The sequence below is a fragment of the Trachypithecus francoisi genome, unplaced genomic scaffold (genome assembly GCF_009764315.1).
Source record: "Trachypithecus francoisi isolate TF-2019V2 unplaced genomic scaffold, Tfra_2.0 Lachesis_group6, whole genome shotgun sequence".
Lineage (NCBI taxonomy): Eukaryota > Metazoa > Chordata > Mammalia > Primates > Cercopithecidae > Trachypithecus > Trachypithecus francoisi.
This window is the reverse complement of record NW_022681471.1, coordinates 22,331,636-22,348,766: the sequence shown is the minus strand read 5'-3', so window position 1 is coordinate 22,348,766 and position 17,131 is coordinate 22,331,636. Positions and strand designations below refer to the sequence as shown.

Genomic DNA, 17,131 nt, shown 5'->3' with positions numbered 1-17,131 from the left:
AGAAGGGGGAATATATGTTTACTCAGGAATCTTAATTTTAAAAGTGGGTTAATACTGCCATACCCCTTTTAGCTCTTATTCTACTTCCTTTCTACACAAACAAACATACACACACACGGCTCCACATTTGGTTGTTTTGTGTAACTATGAGCCTACTAGTTATAATCTAGAAAAGCATTTAATCTCTGTGAGCGTATGTTTCCTTGTTAGAAGGTATACCCAGAGCTCTTTGGAAGATAGGTTTCTATGACAATCAGTGTGGACCACACTGCTGTTGACTCATGACTTTGTAGGATTACCAATACAGAAAGTGAAATTGTAATATGTGATCAGGAGCTGATGAAATGAACCTGTTTCCTCATTGAGAAATTCAGCAAATTGAACTACATAGACTCTGTTCTTTTTTTTTTTTTTTTTGGAGGTGGGGACAGGGTCTTGCTCTGCTGCCCAGGCCAGAGTGCAGTGGCAGGATCTCAGCTCACTGCACCCTCCACCTCCAGGGCTCAAGCGATTCTACTGCCACAGCCTCCCTAGTAGCTGGGATTACAGGTATGTGCCAGTACGCCTGGCTAATTTTTTGTATTTGTAGTAGAGATGGGGTTTCACCATGTTGGCCAGGCTGGTCTCGAACTCCTGGCCTCAAGTGATCCTCCTGTTTTGGCCTCTCAGAGTGCTGGGATTATAAGTGAGAGCCACCACACCTGGCCGATAGACTCTGTTCTTGAGCAGGATCTTGCTTTAGGGGATTCCTTGAGCAGAAGCAACGGAGAAAGAAGTCTTCTGTGGATGAGACTGTGCAACTGTGCCTTTACCTCCCAGTTCCACCAGAGAGTCTTTGCTTTCTTTGACTTCACACAGTGGGGATCTGAGCAAGATTTCAAGGGGAAAAGGGTTCCACTGCTCCTTCACTGCCACTCCCCTGCCCCAAATAAAATCTGAAAACTCCTTGAAGACCCTACCACCTCTGCCTTTCCTTAAGTTGATACCAGGGAAGAAACATAAATATACTGGGGCAAAGTGATCTTTGCAAGGCTGGTCTTAGTGCTGTCAACTTTAGGCCCTCAAAGAGAAAGCCAAATGTTGGCCACTGCTAAAAAGCCTGGATGCACAATAACAGCAGATTCTGCCGAAGCCATTTGGTTGTTTTGAGGACTGGAAGAATGGACAGCGTAAAAACTGGACAGCACTACAAACATGAAAATAGACACCTGATTGCCTCTCACAGTTTATATACAGTTAGGGTGACCATATAATTTATTGTCCAAACAGAACACTTACTGTCTAAATCAAGAGGTGCTTATTAGCAAATTATTCACAGACAACAGGTGTCACTTTTTTTTTTTTTTCCACAGAGTCTCACTCTGTCACCCAGGCTTGAGTGCAGTGGTGAGATCTCCGCTCACTGCAACCTCCACTTCCCGGGCTCAGATGACAACAGGTGTCACAAATTTTTTTTTTTTTTTTTTTTCTGGACTCTTGCTCTGTCACCCAGGCTTGAATGCAGTGGCGAGATCTCTGCTCACTGCAACCTCCACCTCCCAGACTCAGACGATTCTCCTGCCTCAGCCTCCCTGGTAGCTGGGATTACAGGCATGTGCCACCACACTCAGCTAATTTTTGTATTTTTAGTAGAGATTGGTTTTCATCATGTTGGTCAGGTTGGTCTTGAACTCCTGACCTCAGGTGATCTGACTGCCTTGGCCTCCCAAAGTGCTGGGATTACAGGCATGAGCCACCACGCTGGCCAAGTATCACTAATTGTTAATAAGCAACCAGGACTGTCGTGGACTGGCCAGGATACACGGGTCACTCTAGTTAGAAAACTTACATTCACCAGAGTGAAGATAAAGATTCTAAAGCATGGTTTATTAGGAAAAACAGGTGCTCATGGGATTTTTCATATTAGAATTGGGTGATAATAAGGATTAGTTGATTGATTGCATTCATTATGTTATTTGTTCTCTGTCTCATCTCCAGGCCATAAACTGTCAGGAAACAATTCTTTCTAGTATGTTTTTGTTCACTCCTTCTTTGATATTTTCATCATAAATTGCAAATATTTATTGGGGCATATGAGGGTGGAGTTGAGGGTAAGTGGGGAGATGATTGTTATAAATTGAAGGAATAATATCTGATTCTTGAACTTCTGCCAACCCCAGCAACCATTATTAATCTTGGACATACTTTTGTCAGAGTCCCTAAAACAGTGCACAGTGAATCAGATCAAAGTTGTTTGCGTTGTGGTACACCCAGCACATATGCTCTCCTTCAACAATTCTTCATGTTCATCCTCTACTGAAAGGGCAGAAAGACACTGTTGTGTGATTTGGACATCTGTGCATGCATGTGCATGTGCGTGTGCACTTGTGCCAAAGAGAAAGAGAGTCAAGAGCCCTTTGCTAGTGTTTGAAAAGTACTTTCTTTATGTTAACCCTCTCCCCTTCCTTTGAGTTTCAGTGTTGATTCTTGGAGAAAAAGGGCGAGACAGCAGACTCAAGCCTGCCTTGGTGTTAGTCTCACTTTGCAAGGTTGGAGCATACTTTAGAGAACTGAACCTACAAACACGGATAGGGAGGGTAGCCAAACCAAGAAGTTTTAGAGACAAGTGATTGCAGGTTAGAGGATTGAAGGCTAGAAAAGGCTTGCCTTTGTTTTGCGTCTCCCTACCTCCCAGGTTACGGGGAAGTAAGCAGTTGTGCCTTCCCTGTGTTGCATTCTTCTGGACATCATTCTCAGAATTAACCGTGGAAAACCAAGAAGCTTGACTTTGATATTTAAGATTCAGACACCCTTACTTTTGCAACAAAGATATGTGACCCAATGTGAAATAGTCACAATCACTTTTTCTTTGTCCTTTCTTTTTAAAAAGAGGCAGGATCTTGCTCTTTCACCCAGGCTGGAGCTCAGTGGCACGATCATAGCTCACTGCAGCCTCGATCTCCTGGGCTCCAGCAATCCTCCTGCCTCAGCCTCCTGAGTAGCTGGGACCACAGGCATGCACCATCATACCTGGGTAATTTTTTTTTTTTTTTTTTTTTTTTTTTTTTTGGTAGAGACAGAGTTGCGCTATGTTGCCCAGGCTGGTCTTGAACTCCTGGCCTCAAGCGATCCTCCCACCTCAGCTTCCCAAAGCACTGGGATTACAGGGATAATCACTTTCTGATGTTGCTTTTGGTATGAATTTTTCTTAATAGAAAGAAAAAGAGTCCCTGTCTACCTTAGTATTGTTAAATTCTTTGAGAAATTTACTTTTTTTTTTTTTTTTTTTTTGAGACAGAGTTTTATTCTTGTTGCTCAAGCTGGAGTGCAATGGCACAATCTCGACGCACTGCAACCTCTACCTCCCGGGTTCAAGCAATTTTTCTGCCCCAGCCTCCCACGTAGCTGGGATTACAGGCATGCACCCATACCTGACTAATTTTGTATTTTTAGTAGAGACAGGGTTTCTCCGTGTTGGTCAGACCGGTTGAACTCCCGACCTCAGGTGATTCGCCCGCCTTGGCCTCCCAAAGTGCTGGAATTATAGGCATGAGCCACCACGCCTGGCCTTAAGAAATTTACTTTCTAAATATAACCCTAACGATTTTTGTTTTTAGACTTGATCTCTATTCTATAGTCATTGTATTCTCATGTCAGCCTAAGAGATAATTGTGTAGTTGTATGGGAATACAGTGAATAGGAGCAATATGGCTGAATTTACATAGAGTAAAACATAACTTGCCAATTGTTTAGTTGAAAATAAAGTTTTGTGGCTACTTTAAGTATTGTGGTCACAATTGGGAATGCCTAAAAAAGACAATGTTTTTGCTTCACAACTGAGCTTCTAAACTTAAGGACTGACTTGAAATCAAACCCTTTAATTAAATTATATTATCTAAATGAATAAGGCATATAGGCATCAAGTCAGTTTCTAAAGGTGCTGAAACAAGAATTCTATAAATATCTACCATCTGTGGAATGCATCTGTATACAAGCATGCAAGGCATACTTGCATACCTGAAAAAATATTTATTACATTAATTTTTGGAGTATGGCAACCAGCTAAAAAAATTGAGATACAGTGGTATTGGAAAGACAATAAAGGATCTGGCTATCAAAAACATTTCAAAATGAACATGTTGAAGAATTCATTTGATTAATTTATAAATAAGATTCTCTACCAGTTTGGATGCCCAAGTAATGTTTTATATATATATATGGTTCCCACCTCTGCTAACCCCTGCCCAAGAAGCAGTTTGCAGGTGGATCTAGAACAACAACCCAAAAAACGAACGTTTCTTCTTTTGGTGCCCAATAATATTAATTGCTTCGGGCCTGAAAAAAGACCTTTCAAAGTAAGGGATGTGTTCCCTAATTGAAGAGAGCCACCTCATCAGTCACTTCATCTACAAAGATGTCTTTCTTTCTTCCTTTCTTTCTTTCTTCTTTGTTTCTTTTCTTTCTTTTCTTTTTTCCTTCCTTCTTCCTTTCTTTTCTTTATTTTCTTTCTTTCCATAGGGTCCTGCTCTGTCACCCAGGCTGGAGTGCAGTGGCATGATCACAGCTCACTGCAGCCTCAACCTCTGGGACTGAAGCAATCCTCCTGCCTCAGCCTCCGAAATAACTAGCACTACAGGCATGTGCCACCACACCCAGCTAATTTTTTATTTTTTGTAGAGATGGGGTTCTCGTTATGTTGCCCAGGCTGGTCTCAAATTCCTGGGCTCCAGCGATCCTCCCATATTAGTCTCCCAGACTGCTAGAATTACAGGCATAAGCCACTGCGCCCGGCCTGCAAAGAGGTCTTTAAAGTGAAATACGAAAAGCATCATGGTCTTGTTCCCATACTTAGAGATGTTCCCATTTTCTCTTCATGAGTGGATGCCCAGTTTACTTTTGTAGCAAAAGGGTTGCAGTTAAAAGTTGAGCAATGATTTGGTTATCACTGAACCTTTGCAAGACCATTAGCACCAGCAAGCTTAAGTTACTTCAAGAGAAAGGCACTTCATAGTTGAAGTACACTTGCCTTGCTTTTGTTTTTTCTGGGCTCAAATCTCCAGTGATTTCAGCTCACTCCACTGAGCTTTACAATTCAAACTTCCTAAAAGCCCCTTTAATTAGTAACAGATGGTTCAAGAATACCCTTGTACTACATATCTTTGTATTACTTACTCCATCTTTATTTGTCGTGGTTCATGATACATTTCTTATTCACCTGCTTGTGGCAGCAGTTTTGCCTGGAAGGATGAAGTCTGTTTTGGTCTTTCAGAAATGCACAAGTGGTTACATGCACCATGAAAATTAATAGCTCCTATGCCAAGAGAGTTGCATTCTCATGGTTTCAGTTAACACTGACATAATGGGACTATGTCTACACCTCACCCCAAACTACAGAAGCTATAATTAGAAATCAGTGCCTCACCATTGGGATGTCTAAATGACTGTCCTGCCTTGAAAACAATTTTCATTGCTCCCTCTTTATTTCTATTTGCCTTTGTTTTGCATCTCCCCACATCCCAGGTTAGGGTGGGGGAAGTAAGCAGTTGTGCCTTCCCTGTGTTGCATTCTTCTGGACATCCTTCTCAGAATTAACTGTGGGAAACCAAGAAGCCTACAAGAGTACTAAACAAACTATTTTACCACTTCTCAAAATCATTATAAATATAAATTTTAAAAAATAGTCAATACAAAAAGCTCTTAAGAAGCAAAGTGTAGACACATTCAACTCTCAATATTCTTTTTCACTCACAATCTTAAAATCTAGAATTGCAATGAGGAAGATGGTACTCAAGTTATGGAAAGGGTGAGGATGGTAGGTGTCAAATTGAATAAACTGAATTTACATAATCACAAAACAAAAATAGAGCCCTTTTCAAGGGGGTTGACTTGTAAGTGTTAACTGACTCTAATCATTTGAAACAAAGACAAGACACATTTCAAGTATTTATGAAGCTTCAGTTTTATCTACAACATCTCCAGAAATATTCCTGAATGAGTGTTTTGTTATGCTTTTTAGATTTTATTATTAGAGGAATCATTAGGAAGTTTGAATTGTAATTGTAAATGTAAATCCTCCTTTCTTTGTGTATATGCATTGAATTCAAAACTGGTTAGGAAATTGTTGAAGAAACTCATCACATAACATGGCAAGTGTGGGTTCCCTATCACTCTTACCGTAATTTTGGGAATAGTTGTGTTATTCCTATTGGGTGCTTTTGTTACCAAGCAACAGATAAAATCTAGACCTTGGCTGAGCGCGGTGGCTCATGCCTGTAATCCCAGCACTTTGGGAGGCCAAAGCGGACGGATCACGAGGTCAGGAGATCTAGACTATCCTGGCGAACACGGTGAAACCCTGTCTCTACTAAAAATACAAAAAAAAATTAGCCGGGCATGGTGGCGGGCGCCTGTAGTCCCAGCTTCTAGGGAGGCAGAGGCAGGAGAATGTCGTGAACCCAGGAGGCAACGGAGCTTGCAGTGAGCGGAGATCGCGCCACTGCACTCCAGCCTGGGCGACAGAGCGAGACTCTGTCTCAAAAAAAAAAAAAAAAAAAAAAAAAAAAACTAGACCTTTTCTGCTTGCTTGCTACTATTGGCTGTGCAAAAAACAAAAACAAAAATAGTGCAATGAATGTATGTTAGGAGGTGAAATAAACTAAAAGGAAATGTATTTCTAGCTTCAGTACAGCGTGTTGACTATCATCACTGTGTAATGTGGCTTAAGGCTCGTTCTGAATTACCGAAATGAAATCCAGGCTGTGTGAAGAGTTCTGTTCCAGCATTTTTTTTCAGGCTGCTTGCAGTAGTTTTTAATGTGGTGTTTGGAAAATGCAGGTTATTGGGTAGAAAGTCTCAATGTATGTGAAAAGAGTCTTTGCAGAAAAGGCAGATTATGGCATGCAGATGTCATGATAAATGTATATATCCTGAGGAAGGCAGGAATGAGTATTTTTAAAAGAGTTTTAATAAGTTGAGAAGGAAATGAGGCGTCTTCCCCTCACATACACACTGACTTTTGCCATGAAACATAGATTGACTCCTAAAATCTTAAATTTTAAGGTACCGCCTACAGTTACCTTATCATTAAGAAAGACCTTGGTCAATCTTGAAGGATTTTATAGGCTTGGAAATTTGGTATCAATGTATTGTCATTATGGGTCAATAATTCAGATTGATTTTGATATATGAGTTAATATGGAAGTACTCAGTCCAGATGTTATTCCTTTCTATCATACCACCCCACAAAAGTAAATGAATCAAACCTCATTCTTATGTAAATAATGTCAAAATCTTTTTATTTTTATGCAAATTATGTCCCATTTTATAGTAGGAATTGATCATCTCTGCTACATTAGCTACAGTTCTTTCAAAACGTTAAAACTTTGGTAAAATATGTCATTGATTTCTGGTTGGTTTTGTTCAAGTGAACTTTTTTCTCTCCACATCCGGCAGTGTTTTCTTGAGCCTTTGAATTCTTTGTGAGCAGGGACTGATGAGTAATATACATATATTCATATCCTTTTTCTCACCCGTGGCACCTTGAATAGTTCTAAAGACATAGCACTGGCTCAGTAAGTCATTATTGTTTTACTAAACAATATGTCATCTCATCCAAGTATCTAGTGAGATATTGCTCCATAGAACAGTTGATCCTAAATTACCCTCCAACATAAAAATGGATTCATCTGGTCAATAAACATTGAAAACTGAAAATTGTCACTAGAAAACATCCAGCTCCGTAGTGGAGTGTACATTGTACATGGAGATACTGTACTAGGTCTAGGAGCTCTGGCAAAAGGATTAGGCTTATCTACTGCCATCAAGGTTCCTATAGTCTGTTACTCAAAAGAAGCCATTTAGGTACATTATCATGGAAGTCAGCTACACCTACTCTGCAACCAAATTGCCTAGATTCAATTCCTGGTTTGGCCATTTACTGGAAGACTTTGTTTGAGTCCCTTAATCTCTTGGGGCTCCACTTCCTCATCTGTGAAATGAGATAATACTCACGTTGTATGATTATTTTGAGGCTTAAATGAGTTAATACATGTAGAGTACTTAGAACAGAACCTGGTACATACTAAATACTGTGTAAATGTATCATAGAAACCAATAAAATCCAGTAAAATCTATCAGTAGTAACTCTGCCATAGAACAGAAAAATTTTTTCTTGAATCTTGACCTCAAAACCCTCATGACCATGAAACCATAAAAGCTAAATAAGCATTTTCTTTAAGAGATCATTAAACCATTCTTTTTATTTGAAGGGGGAAGGGAGGAATGTACAGTTTTTCTTTTCCCATTTCTTCATATGATTTTAAGAAGTAACTATTAAATCACTAAGAGAGGTCTGAAAAATGTAACTTTAGTAAAAAGTAGTCATAACTCCTACCCCTGCTTTTAACCCAGCCCCAAGGATTCTGGAACTTACTAATATCTAGGCTCAACCAACCCTTCTAAATAAAAGAAAAAAACATACTAAATGTTAGTCAAGAGCTGTGCCCCAAGGTAACAATCAAATTGAACAATTTAAGTGGCACGCCATGCCATGCCATGGAGAATAAATACACAACTGAAGATTAAAGGAAGACCTTTTTGTTAATCCCTGTGTGGTATGATCTACTGCTTGGTTTTGGGTCTTACGGAATAAATCTACTTCAGCAAATAAGTTTTTGAAGACTCAAAAGAAGTAATTGATTTTGAGGGTTACCAGGGAGTAGAATGTGAATGAACTTGAATTTCTATTCAAAATGAATAAAGCCCCAGAACAAAGTCTGACTTAGTCCACTGTTATATTTGCTTAAGGGTGAAAGGTTTGCCTCTAATAGTGTGGAGAGACCATTAAGAGCTAATGAAAGAGCCCCCAGCAGTGCCTGGTATATTACCATGTGACAGTAAGTGCCACCACTGGATCCAGGAGATCTCTGACTTTCACCAGAAGCTCCACGAGAGAACTTAAATTAAAGTTGCAGATTGAACATGCCAAATGTGAAAATTTAAGATCCGAAATGCTCTAAATCTGAAACTTTTTGAATACCAACCTGATACTTAAAGAAATGCTCATTGGAGCATTTCAGCTTTTGGGTGTTCGGTTTAGGGATGCTCAAACCATAAGTATAATGTGAATATTTAAAAAAAAAAAACCCAAACACTTCTTGTCCCAAGCATTTTTGATAAGGGCTACTCAACATGTGTCATATACTGTGTAGCTTTTTCTTCCATGGTGGTGGCACACTTTTGGCTCTTACACCAATTACATTGCTTCTTACTAAGATGCCCTATTAGGGTAGTCCAGAGTCCTTGACACTCTGGGCTTACCATTCTGAGCTGGGCGGGTCGACAAGGCTGGGGCCCCAAGGCCTGGGGAGTGCTAGCATTATTGCTGTTTTTTCTAGGGGGATGAGGCTTTGCAGGGGAGACCTGTTTCTTTAGGTCTTGTGACTGTTTTAAAACTCTTCCCTTTATATTAGGGCCTCATCCCACTAAAATAGATTGCTTTCCAGATTCTGAATTCCCTTCATGTGAAATAGTGCATGGTGGTCTGACTAGTGGTTATGAGACAAAAGACAGATTTTTTTCTAACTTTAATATTTTATGTGTCCTTTCTCTTTCCATTTTTCTTATAACTTCCTCATCTCTCTTTTCAGTTCTGGTATTATTTAGTGTTTCTGTAGGACGTTACAGCTGAGTTCCCTGTGACCATTTTTAGTAGTTACACAACAAATCATGTACAGAGCATGAGCCAGCACTTAGCCAAATAATGAAATGGAAGAACTCTGCCAAACTCAGCATCATAATTTCCCTTAATACAACTCTACTGTGTCATTTAGTTTGGTCTCTTTTTAAAACTTGAGCCTCCATCAGTCTGTTTTAGGGGAGGGTACTACAAGGTCTATTGCATAAATGATTTGACTTGCAATTGAAGTAAGAATACAATGAACCATTTCCTAGAGTTATTTTTTAAAACAGTGAGAAAGGGCTTCTTTGAAAAAAAAAAAAGTGTTTTCTGAATATAACTATCTTGGGTCTAAAATTTTTGCTCATTTCCTAAAGTCCTTTACCACTTTGGAAATGCTTTGTATTTTATAGAACAGGTTTTGTATTCTAATATAGAAATTCTTAACTTGCCTTGCTACCTAAATTCAAATGCATTCCAGAATAATCACTGGCACATAGTAGGTGTTCAGTAACTATTTGTTGACCCCATAGCTTTCTGAATTTCTTCTTACTAGGGCATTGTCTCCTGTTAAGCATAATATTCAACAAATGTCACGCGCTATTCAGTGATTTTTCATTTCGTAGCCACTTGCATAACTTTTACCTCTTTAAAATCTAGCCATTTTGCAGTCTCATCAATGTGGAACCCAACTAAAACTAAAGTAGAAAATAACCAGTGCCTAAGATTACAGTTTCCTGTCATCTGGCAGGGAAACATGATACATCTGGGAAATCTTGTCATCACAAATGCTTGATAAGGTACAGTACTGGAATCTGATGTTGTGAGGTGACTGTCAGCAAGTTGCTTGATCTCTTTGGCTTTGGCTTTGGTTTTCTTATCTATCAAATGTGAGAGCAACACTCAGTGATCCTATGGTCCCTTCCAACTCTAAGACTTCTGTGATCCTATGCTTCTCAAGCCACCTCCCCCCTCCAGTCCTGTTTGCTCCTTTATAAAAGGAGAGGGAAGTCTTAACAATCTGTGGCTTTAAAGGAATGAACTTTTAGCTGTCCAGCAAATCTGGCTATCCAGAAAAGGCCATTCCTCTAGGGTATATTGGTTAGCCAAAATTTTACTGTACATTAATACATAGTTAGGACTAATTTAGTGCCTAGGAAAACATTTGGGAATGGTTAAAACTGTGGAAAAATCTTAATTCTTGGTAGGGAATGTTGACTTTAGTGTATACAATTACCATTTTATTGTTAACACGTATTCCCCCCTTTTAGGCTAGAGCCTTGTTTGGGATGAGGGGAATGGATGTGCGCATGCATCACACAGGAGCCTGATTGTTTATTTTTTCTCCTGACACTACTAATCCACTGTTCCTGTTCCTAAGGGTACTGCTGATAAGTGATATCCAAAGTAACACTCCAGAGCAGGTGAAGTGCATTGCCGGGCTGCCCTGCATCCCAGCATCTGTTCCCTGTGGTGGTATCTGCCTCCAAAAGTCTATGTTTGCAGAACTGGTGGGTACTTATACAGAAGAATACACTAATCCTCTGATATTGACTCCAAAAGAGGAGGGTGGGGCAGAAAGAATGAGGAGACAGGAACTTTTAATTAGCTGCTAGAATGCTATACCTAGCCCCAATCCTTTCTAAGCATTGAAGAAAACAAGTGACCAGATGGAATCAGCTCTTCTACACCCCAAATAGTTTCACCTTATAAAACTAGATGAAATGAAGTCCATTTCTCTGGAGAGGACGGCCAGCCCAATCTGACTTGAGTAATGTTTCCGTCATTCTTCCTTTCCTTCCTCACGAACTTCCAGTCGTAGCCACATGTGTACTGCCATATGGTGTCCCAATTTGTTTCCTTCCTTCCTTCCTTCCTTCCTTCCTTCCTTCCTTCCTTCCTTCCCTCCCTCCCTCCCTCCCTCCCTCCCTCCCTCCCTCCTTCCTTCCTTCCTTCCTTCCTTCCTTCCTTCCTTCCTTCCTTCGTCTCACTCTGTCACAGTCTGGAGTGCAGTGGTAAGATCTCGGCTCACTGCAACCTCCATCTCCCAGGTTCAAGCAATTCTCCTGCCTCAGCTCCTGAGTAGCTGGGACTACAGGCACACACCACCATACCCAGCTAATTTTTGTATTTTTAGTAGAGATGGGGGTTTCACCATACTGGCCAGGCTGGTCTCAAACTCCTGACCTCGTGATCCGCCAGCCTTGGCCTCCCAAAGTGCTGGGATTACAAGCATGAGCCACCACACCTGGCAGCTGGTGTCCCAGTTTCTGCCTGATGTTTAAGCCCCTCTAAATTCTGGCCACACACATACTCCTGTGCACCTGACCTTATTTCCCACAATTTCCAACCCCATTCTGAGATGCAGTGATATGTCCTGTACTCTCCTACAGGTTTTGTTCATTTCATTGAACTTACTTAGGATGCTCTCCCTTGTTTGACCACTTAAGTCCAGCCCCTTTCTTGAAAATTTAACCAAAGTCCCACCTCTTTCATCAAGTGTTCCATGAACACTCTGTGCTTTAGTACTCCCAAGCCTTGGAAAGCCTTCACATACCCCCCAAGTTTAAGATTACTCATATTCTGCCCGGTAGAATATGTTAACTTTGCCTTCTGCGCAGCTCTTGGCACAGAACAGAAGACACCATAGATATCCTTCTAAACCTTGATTTGGGGTTAGGGTTGAAAGGACAGCCTTGTAGTCAATGTGATTCAGAAGAAGATGTGCTTCTGTTCCAGTCCGGCAAAGACAAACACTGATGGTTGAGGCTATTAGCAGGGCGTGCATGGTGGGCACATGAAGGTAGTCTCCTCTACTGCATTTCATGGCTCACCCTGGATAGTTATCTGTAAAAGGATTTTGAGATATTCGAGCAATTTATGTGTGTGAGAGAGAGACTCCAGGAGGGAAGGGGGTGTGGGGGAGGAATGGGTGTTTACAGGGTGGGAGTTGGTGCGCCTTGTTGTTTTGGGTCATGTGATGTTCATCTCCCTCCTCTCCCCTGTCCAGCATGTATCTTTTATCTAATCTACGTCTTCAGGAGGCAGTCCAGGCTTACTAATTGTGATCAATTACAACTCATTCTTAAGTGAATGGCCAAGTCTTCAGTGTCAGTGTGATAGAAGCGATTTCTGTCTCTATTTTAGCCCCACCACTACTATCTTTTTTTCTTTTCACACATTAGGTAAACCCCACAGCCCAGTGTACCCATGCCCTGTTGAAGATGATCTACTGCTCCCACTGCCGGGGTCTCGTGACTGTGAAGCCATGTTACAACTACTGCTCAAACATCATGAGAGGCTGTTTGGCCAACCAAGGGGATCTCGATTTTGAATGGAACAATTTCATAGGTGAGCAAGTGATTAACATATTTGCATTGCTAGAGATAGCTTAGCTTCCAGTCACAGGAATGTTGTAATTGGCAGCTATGAAATTTGTTTGTTTTAGTGTTATTTAGTGTTTGTCAGAATCCTGACTATGTAGATCATACTCAACTACTTTGAGTATAGTAAAAACATTACTACAAGTGAATATTCCCTTGAACTAATGGTGGCATTTCTGAAGGTAATAGGTACAGTGACTGCCAGGTTTTAATAACGAGAAAATGCTTTTTTCTCAGAGACAGTCTCTTTCTGTCACCTAGACTGGAGTATAGCAGCAGAGTCATAGCTGTGTGTAACCAGAAACTCCTGGGTTCAAGCGATCCTCCCACCCTCAGCCCCCCAAAAGCCCTGGGATTATAGGCATGAGCCACTCCCTGAGAAAGTGCCTTTTTGATATTTTCTCCCTAAAAGTCAGTTGTGTTTATGATTATAGGCTTGTATCCAAGTAAATGCTGGAGTACAGTCCTCATGGAGTTGTGAAAGTGGCTTTTAAAATGTTATATCTGTTACACTGCAACCAAATCTTCTGCAAACAGGCCAGATATGTATTGTTATTTGGATCAGGTGAAATCTGATTGAGAAATTTAGGGATTCTGTTTCTGTACACGATTTAGCAATAGTAGTCTGCTCTGGTGAGAGTGGAAGGACTTTAGCCCTGAGAATGTAAGGGATACATATTCCTGCATGTATCTTCCACCTAGAAAACCATTCTCAGAGCCCAGACAGCAATGTAAATGAAGTGGCCAATTGCTGAGAGGGTTAGTTATGATTTTGGGGAAAGGACAAATTAAGGAGAATTTAAATGTCCAGTTGTCAATTACTTTGATGCCTGAAACAACAGTGACCAGTGTTGAAGTTCCTTATACTGAATATTAGTAGGACCGCACACACATACTAACAGCTCACAAAAGGAAACTCACATTTTTCCCCACCCCAGTCACCTTTGCATAATTACCAAATTTGAATGTCTTTATAAGCACCTATTTTTCACTTATTTGTCCAAATCATGGGAACATGCATGCAGTTTGCTGGCTTGTTTTTTTGGGGGGAAGTGAGGGGTGTTAAGGTTGGGGAATGCTTTTTAGTCTGTGTGAGAGCTAATTACCATATTAATTCCGTTTGAAAGTGCATCAATAAATTGGCTCCAACAGATTCTTAAGAACACTGACACAGGGGGAAAAAAAAGATGTGAATATTAAGCACTTCAGCACAATTGTAGCCTAAATAGCTCAAAGCTAGAAGACCTGAAAAAATCTTCTACACACAGAAAAGCAGAATCTCATGAAAGGGAAGGCATAAGACCAGCAAAGACACACAGGCCAAATGGCACATCATGCCCAGAATGAAGCCATGGGAGAAATTGTTGATTCAAAGTATTTCTCATGGAAGTAAAAACCCATAGCATTTCCAGATCTAAAGTCGCTGTTTTTGTTTTTTTCTCTGTCTCTTTTATCCCATGCTCATCCCCACACCCAAATGTCAAGTTTGCAGTTCTCTTTTGCTAAATTGAATTTTTAAAGAAAGTTCATGATCCTCTTCAATTTCCCCTATAATTCACTGTTTCTGCAGGCAAAGTAGTAGAATTTGCCATATGGTACAAAAAAATGTATGATGACAGTGATCAAATTTTGCTAACTTCTCTACACACACATTGGGAATGGAACACAGAAGGGCATGGCTTGCCACTATTTTGATATTCTAATATGTCTAGCAGCAGCTATAACTAAACTCATATCCTTATATTAAAATACAAATGCTCCTACGTATTTTTCCTAGAGTTTACAGGTCCATATCAAATCAAAACCACACTCTGGCTTTCTCAATTGATGTTTTAAATCAGTTACTCTGAAACAAAGAGGACTTAAGTTGCTGCTGTTCTTGTTGTGCGTTTTTAAAATTACATTTGTTGTCTTTGGAGAAAAAAATTAAACCCAAGTAGAAGTTGATAGGATTTCTGAATCGATTTTTCCCTAGTTATTTTAAGTGATAACTTTTTGGAGGGGTGAGGTATATAGTTGTATCTAAACTTTGTTTTAATGGGTATACTATTCTTTTATTTCTAATAAGCAGATATAAAAGATCAGGAGTAATAGACATTGTTAATCTCCAGTGCTTTTTCATGAATTTTTCACAAGGGTTTAATTAATCTGCTTTGTGGTTGTAGAATTCAGTCCCAATTTACATGCCTCTGCTGTAAATTCTTTTTTTATTTCTTGTCTCTCTCTTTTTTTTCCTCTTTGCAAGGAATTTTTCTTTCCCCTTTAAATGACTGCAGCTAATGAATGGTCAAGGGCTTTTTCCCCCTTCTTTAAATCAGATCTTGGGGTTAAGTCGGGAAACTGCCTTTTGTTCTTCCAGTCAGGTCGCGAGGCTGAAGATGTGGGTTTCTGATTATTGGCAGCACAATGCAAAAGGAATCGCTTTCCCTAGTGAGAAGGGATGCTTTGTTGCTGGGGGTGTGGGGGGAGACTCAGTGCCAGTGTCTTGAGCACTGAAATCATGCAGTTGGACTAGACCCTTTAAGAGACTAAGGATGAACCGGTTTTCCAAATCTGTCTTCTTGTTGCCATGCTCTTCCTCTCCTCTCTTAACTGCATCTGCAACTGGCCATGAATTGAGACCCTTTAGTAAATGTTGAAGTCTTGTCAACCTTTTATCAGGATGGATCCAAATAGTTAAAACACCTTGGAACTTGGTTTTATAAGAGGCTGGTTTATATGAAACCTTCACTTGGAAAAACAAACCAAATATCTGCCTTGCCCCTACCAACAAAAGTCAGTTTCTGGAGAATCATAAATTATGCTAAAGTGCACCTTGTTCTCCATCACATACTGTAGCTGTGTTAACATTCATTTGACTCAGGGCCAACCCTATTAATGTCGCATGTTGCTGCCAGTGGGAATTTAGTATGGGGATTGCTGGCGGGGGCTCCAGCCAGGTCCTGGCAAGAGCCAGTCGGATATCCCAAAACAAGGGCCCCGTGGCTCATATCAGCCAGAAGAAAACCCAACTCCAAACCAGTCATCTTTGGCTTTCTCTGGAGGCTTCTTATCAGGGCTGGCTGCTGTTACAGAAGAGCCGATTGATAGCCAATCATGACTTCCTCCAGGGTTAGAGGCAGCTTTGGCTCCCGGGCTGCACACTGCAGGCAGAGTGCTCTTCAGTCGCATTCTTCAGCTACGCAGCATGCAACGCCATGGCACCGGCCCCAACAAAGGCCCAGCTTCCCCCTCCATTCCCAGGCTCTTGTGTATAGCCGGCTGGCTCAGAGTTTACAAAGACGCCAAAGAGCCAGAAGAATTGGGGTTTATGTTTCCTTTCAGTCATTCACAAACACATTAGTGATCTGGCCATTCCTCGCCGCTAGGGGAATAAGGAGATACAAAATGCACTGGGTGTTGTTGTTGTTGTTGTTTAAACGTATGCATTTTAGATGTTTATTATCTGTCTATTCATAATCTTTTTATTGGGAGCAGGTGATTTCTTCTCAGCTTACGAAGGAATATGCTTTCTGTACATGGCAGCCCTGATGATTTGACAATGATGAACACATTTAAGTTGTGCTCCGCTTGTTTACAAAAGTCTCCTTTTGCTAGCACATCAAAAGCATTTTTTTCTCTCATCTAGTACAATGGTATATTCATGCTTTCAGCCCTTACTTAGAGTTAGAAGCATCACTTGATTGGCGCTTACCACAATGCATTCTGAAACTTCATTTGTTATTACTGTTTTAAAAATTGCATTTCACGGAAATCTATTTGTGGTTTGTGACATCGGAATTGTAGTTTAGAGAAATGACCCCATGCATTCAAATGTTGTGTAGCATTTGTTCTAGGTTGAAGGTGAAAGGTTGATGACCAGATTTGGTTTCATTGATATGCTGATGCCTATGCTCCTTTCCACTAGAAAGCTTAGGTAGAAGCTCAGCTGGGGGCTGCAGTTGTCAGCGGTGTTCTTTGGAAAGGGCACAATCTTCCGGAAACTAGCCCTTCTTTCTAGTAACCATCCTTGCACTACCTGAAGGTGATAGATAATGTTGGTCTAACTCCTTTCTTGCCATGCACTAAGCACTAGGGTGTAAAGCGGGGATAA

At 40.6% G+C, this 17,131-nt stretch overlaps 1 protein-coding gene across 1 annotated transcript in view; it reads left to right on the top strand.

Annotated features, from left to right (window-relative positions):
* GPC4 (glypican 4) overlaps window positions 1-17,131 on the top strand; it is a 118,100-nt gene that overhangs the window by 96,280 nt on the left and 4,689 nt on the right. Inside the window, exon 4 of the mRNA XM_033201326.1 lies at window positions 12,841-13,006. Coding sequence (XP_033057217.1) covers window positions 12,841-13,006 — 166 coding nt within the window. The remainder of the gene's footprint in view (window positions 1-12,840; window positions 13,007-17,131) is intronic.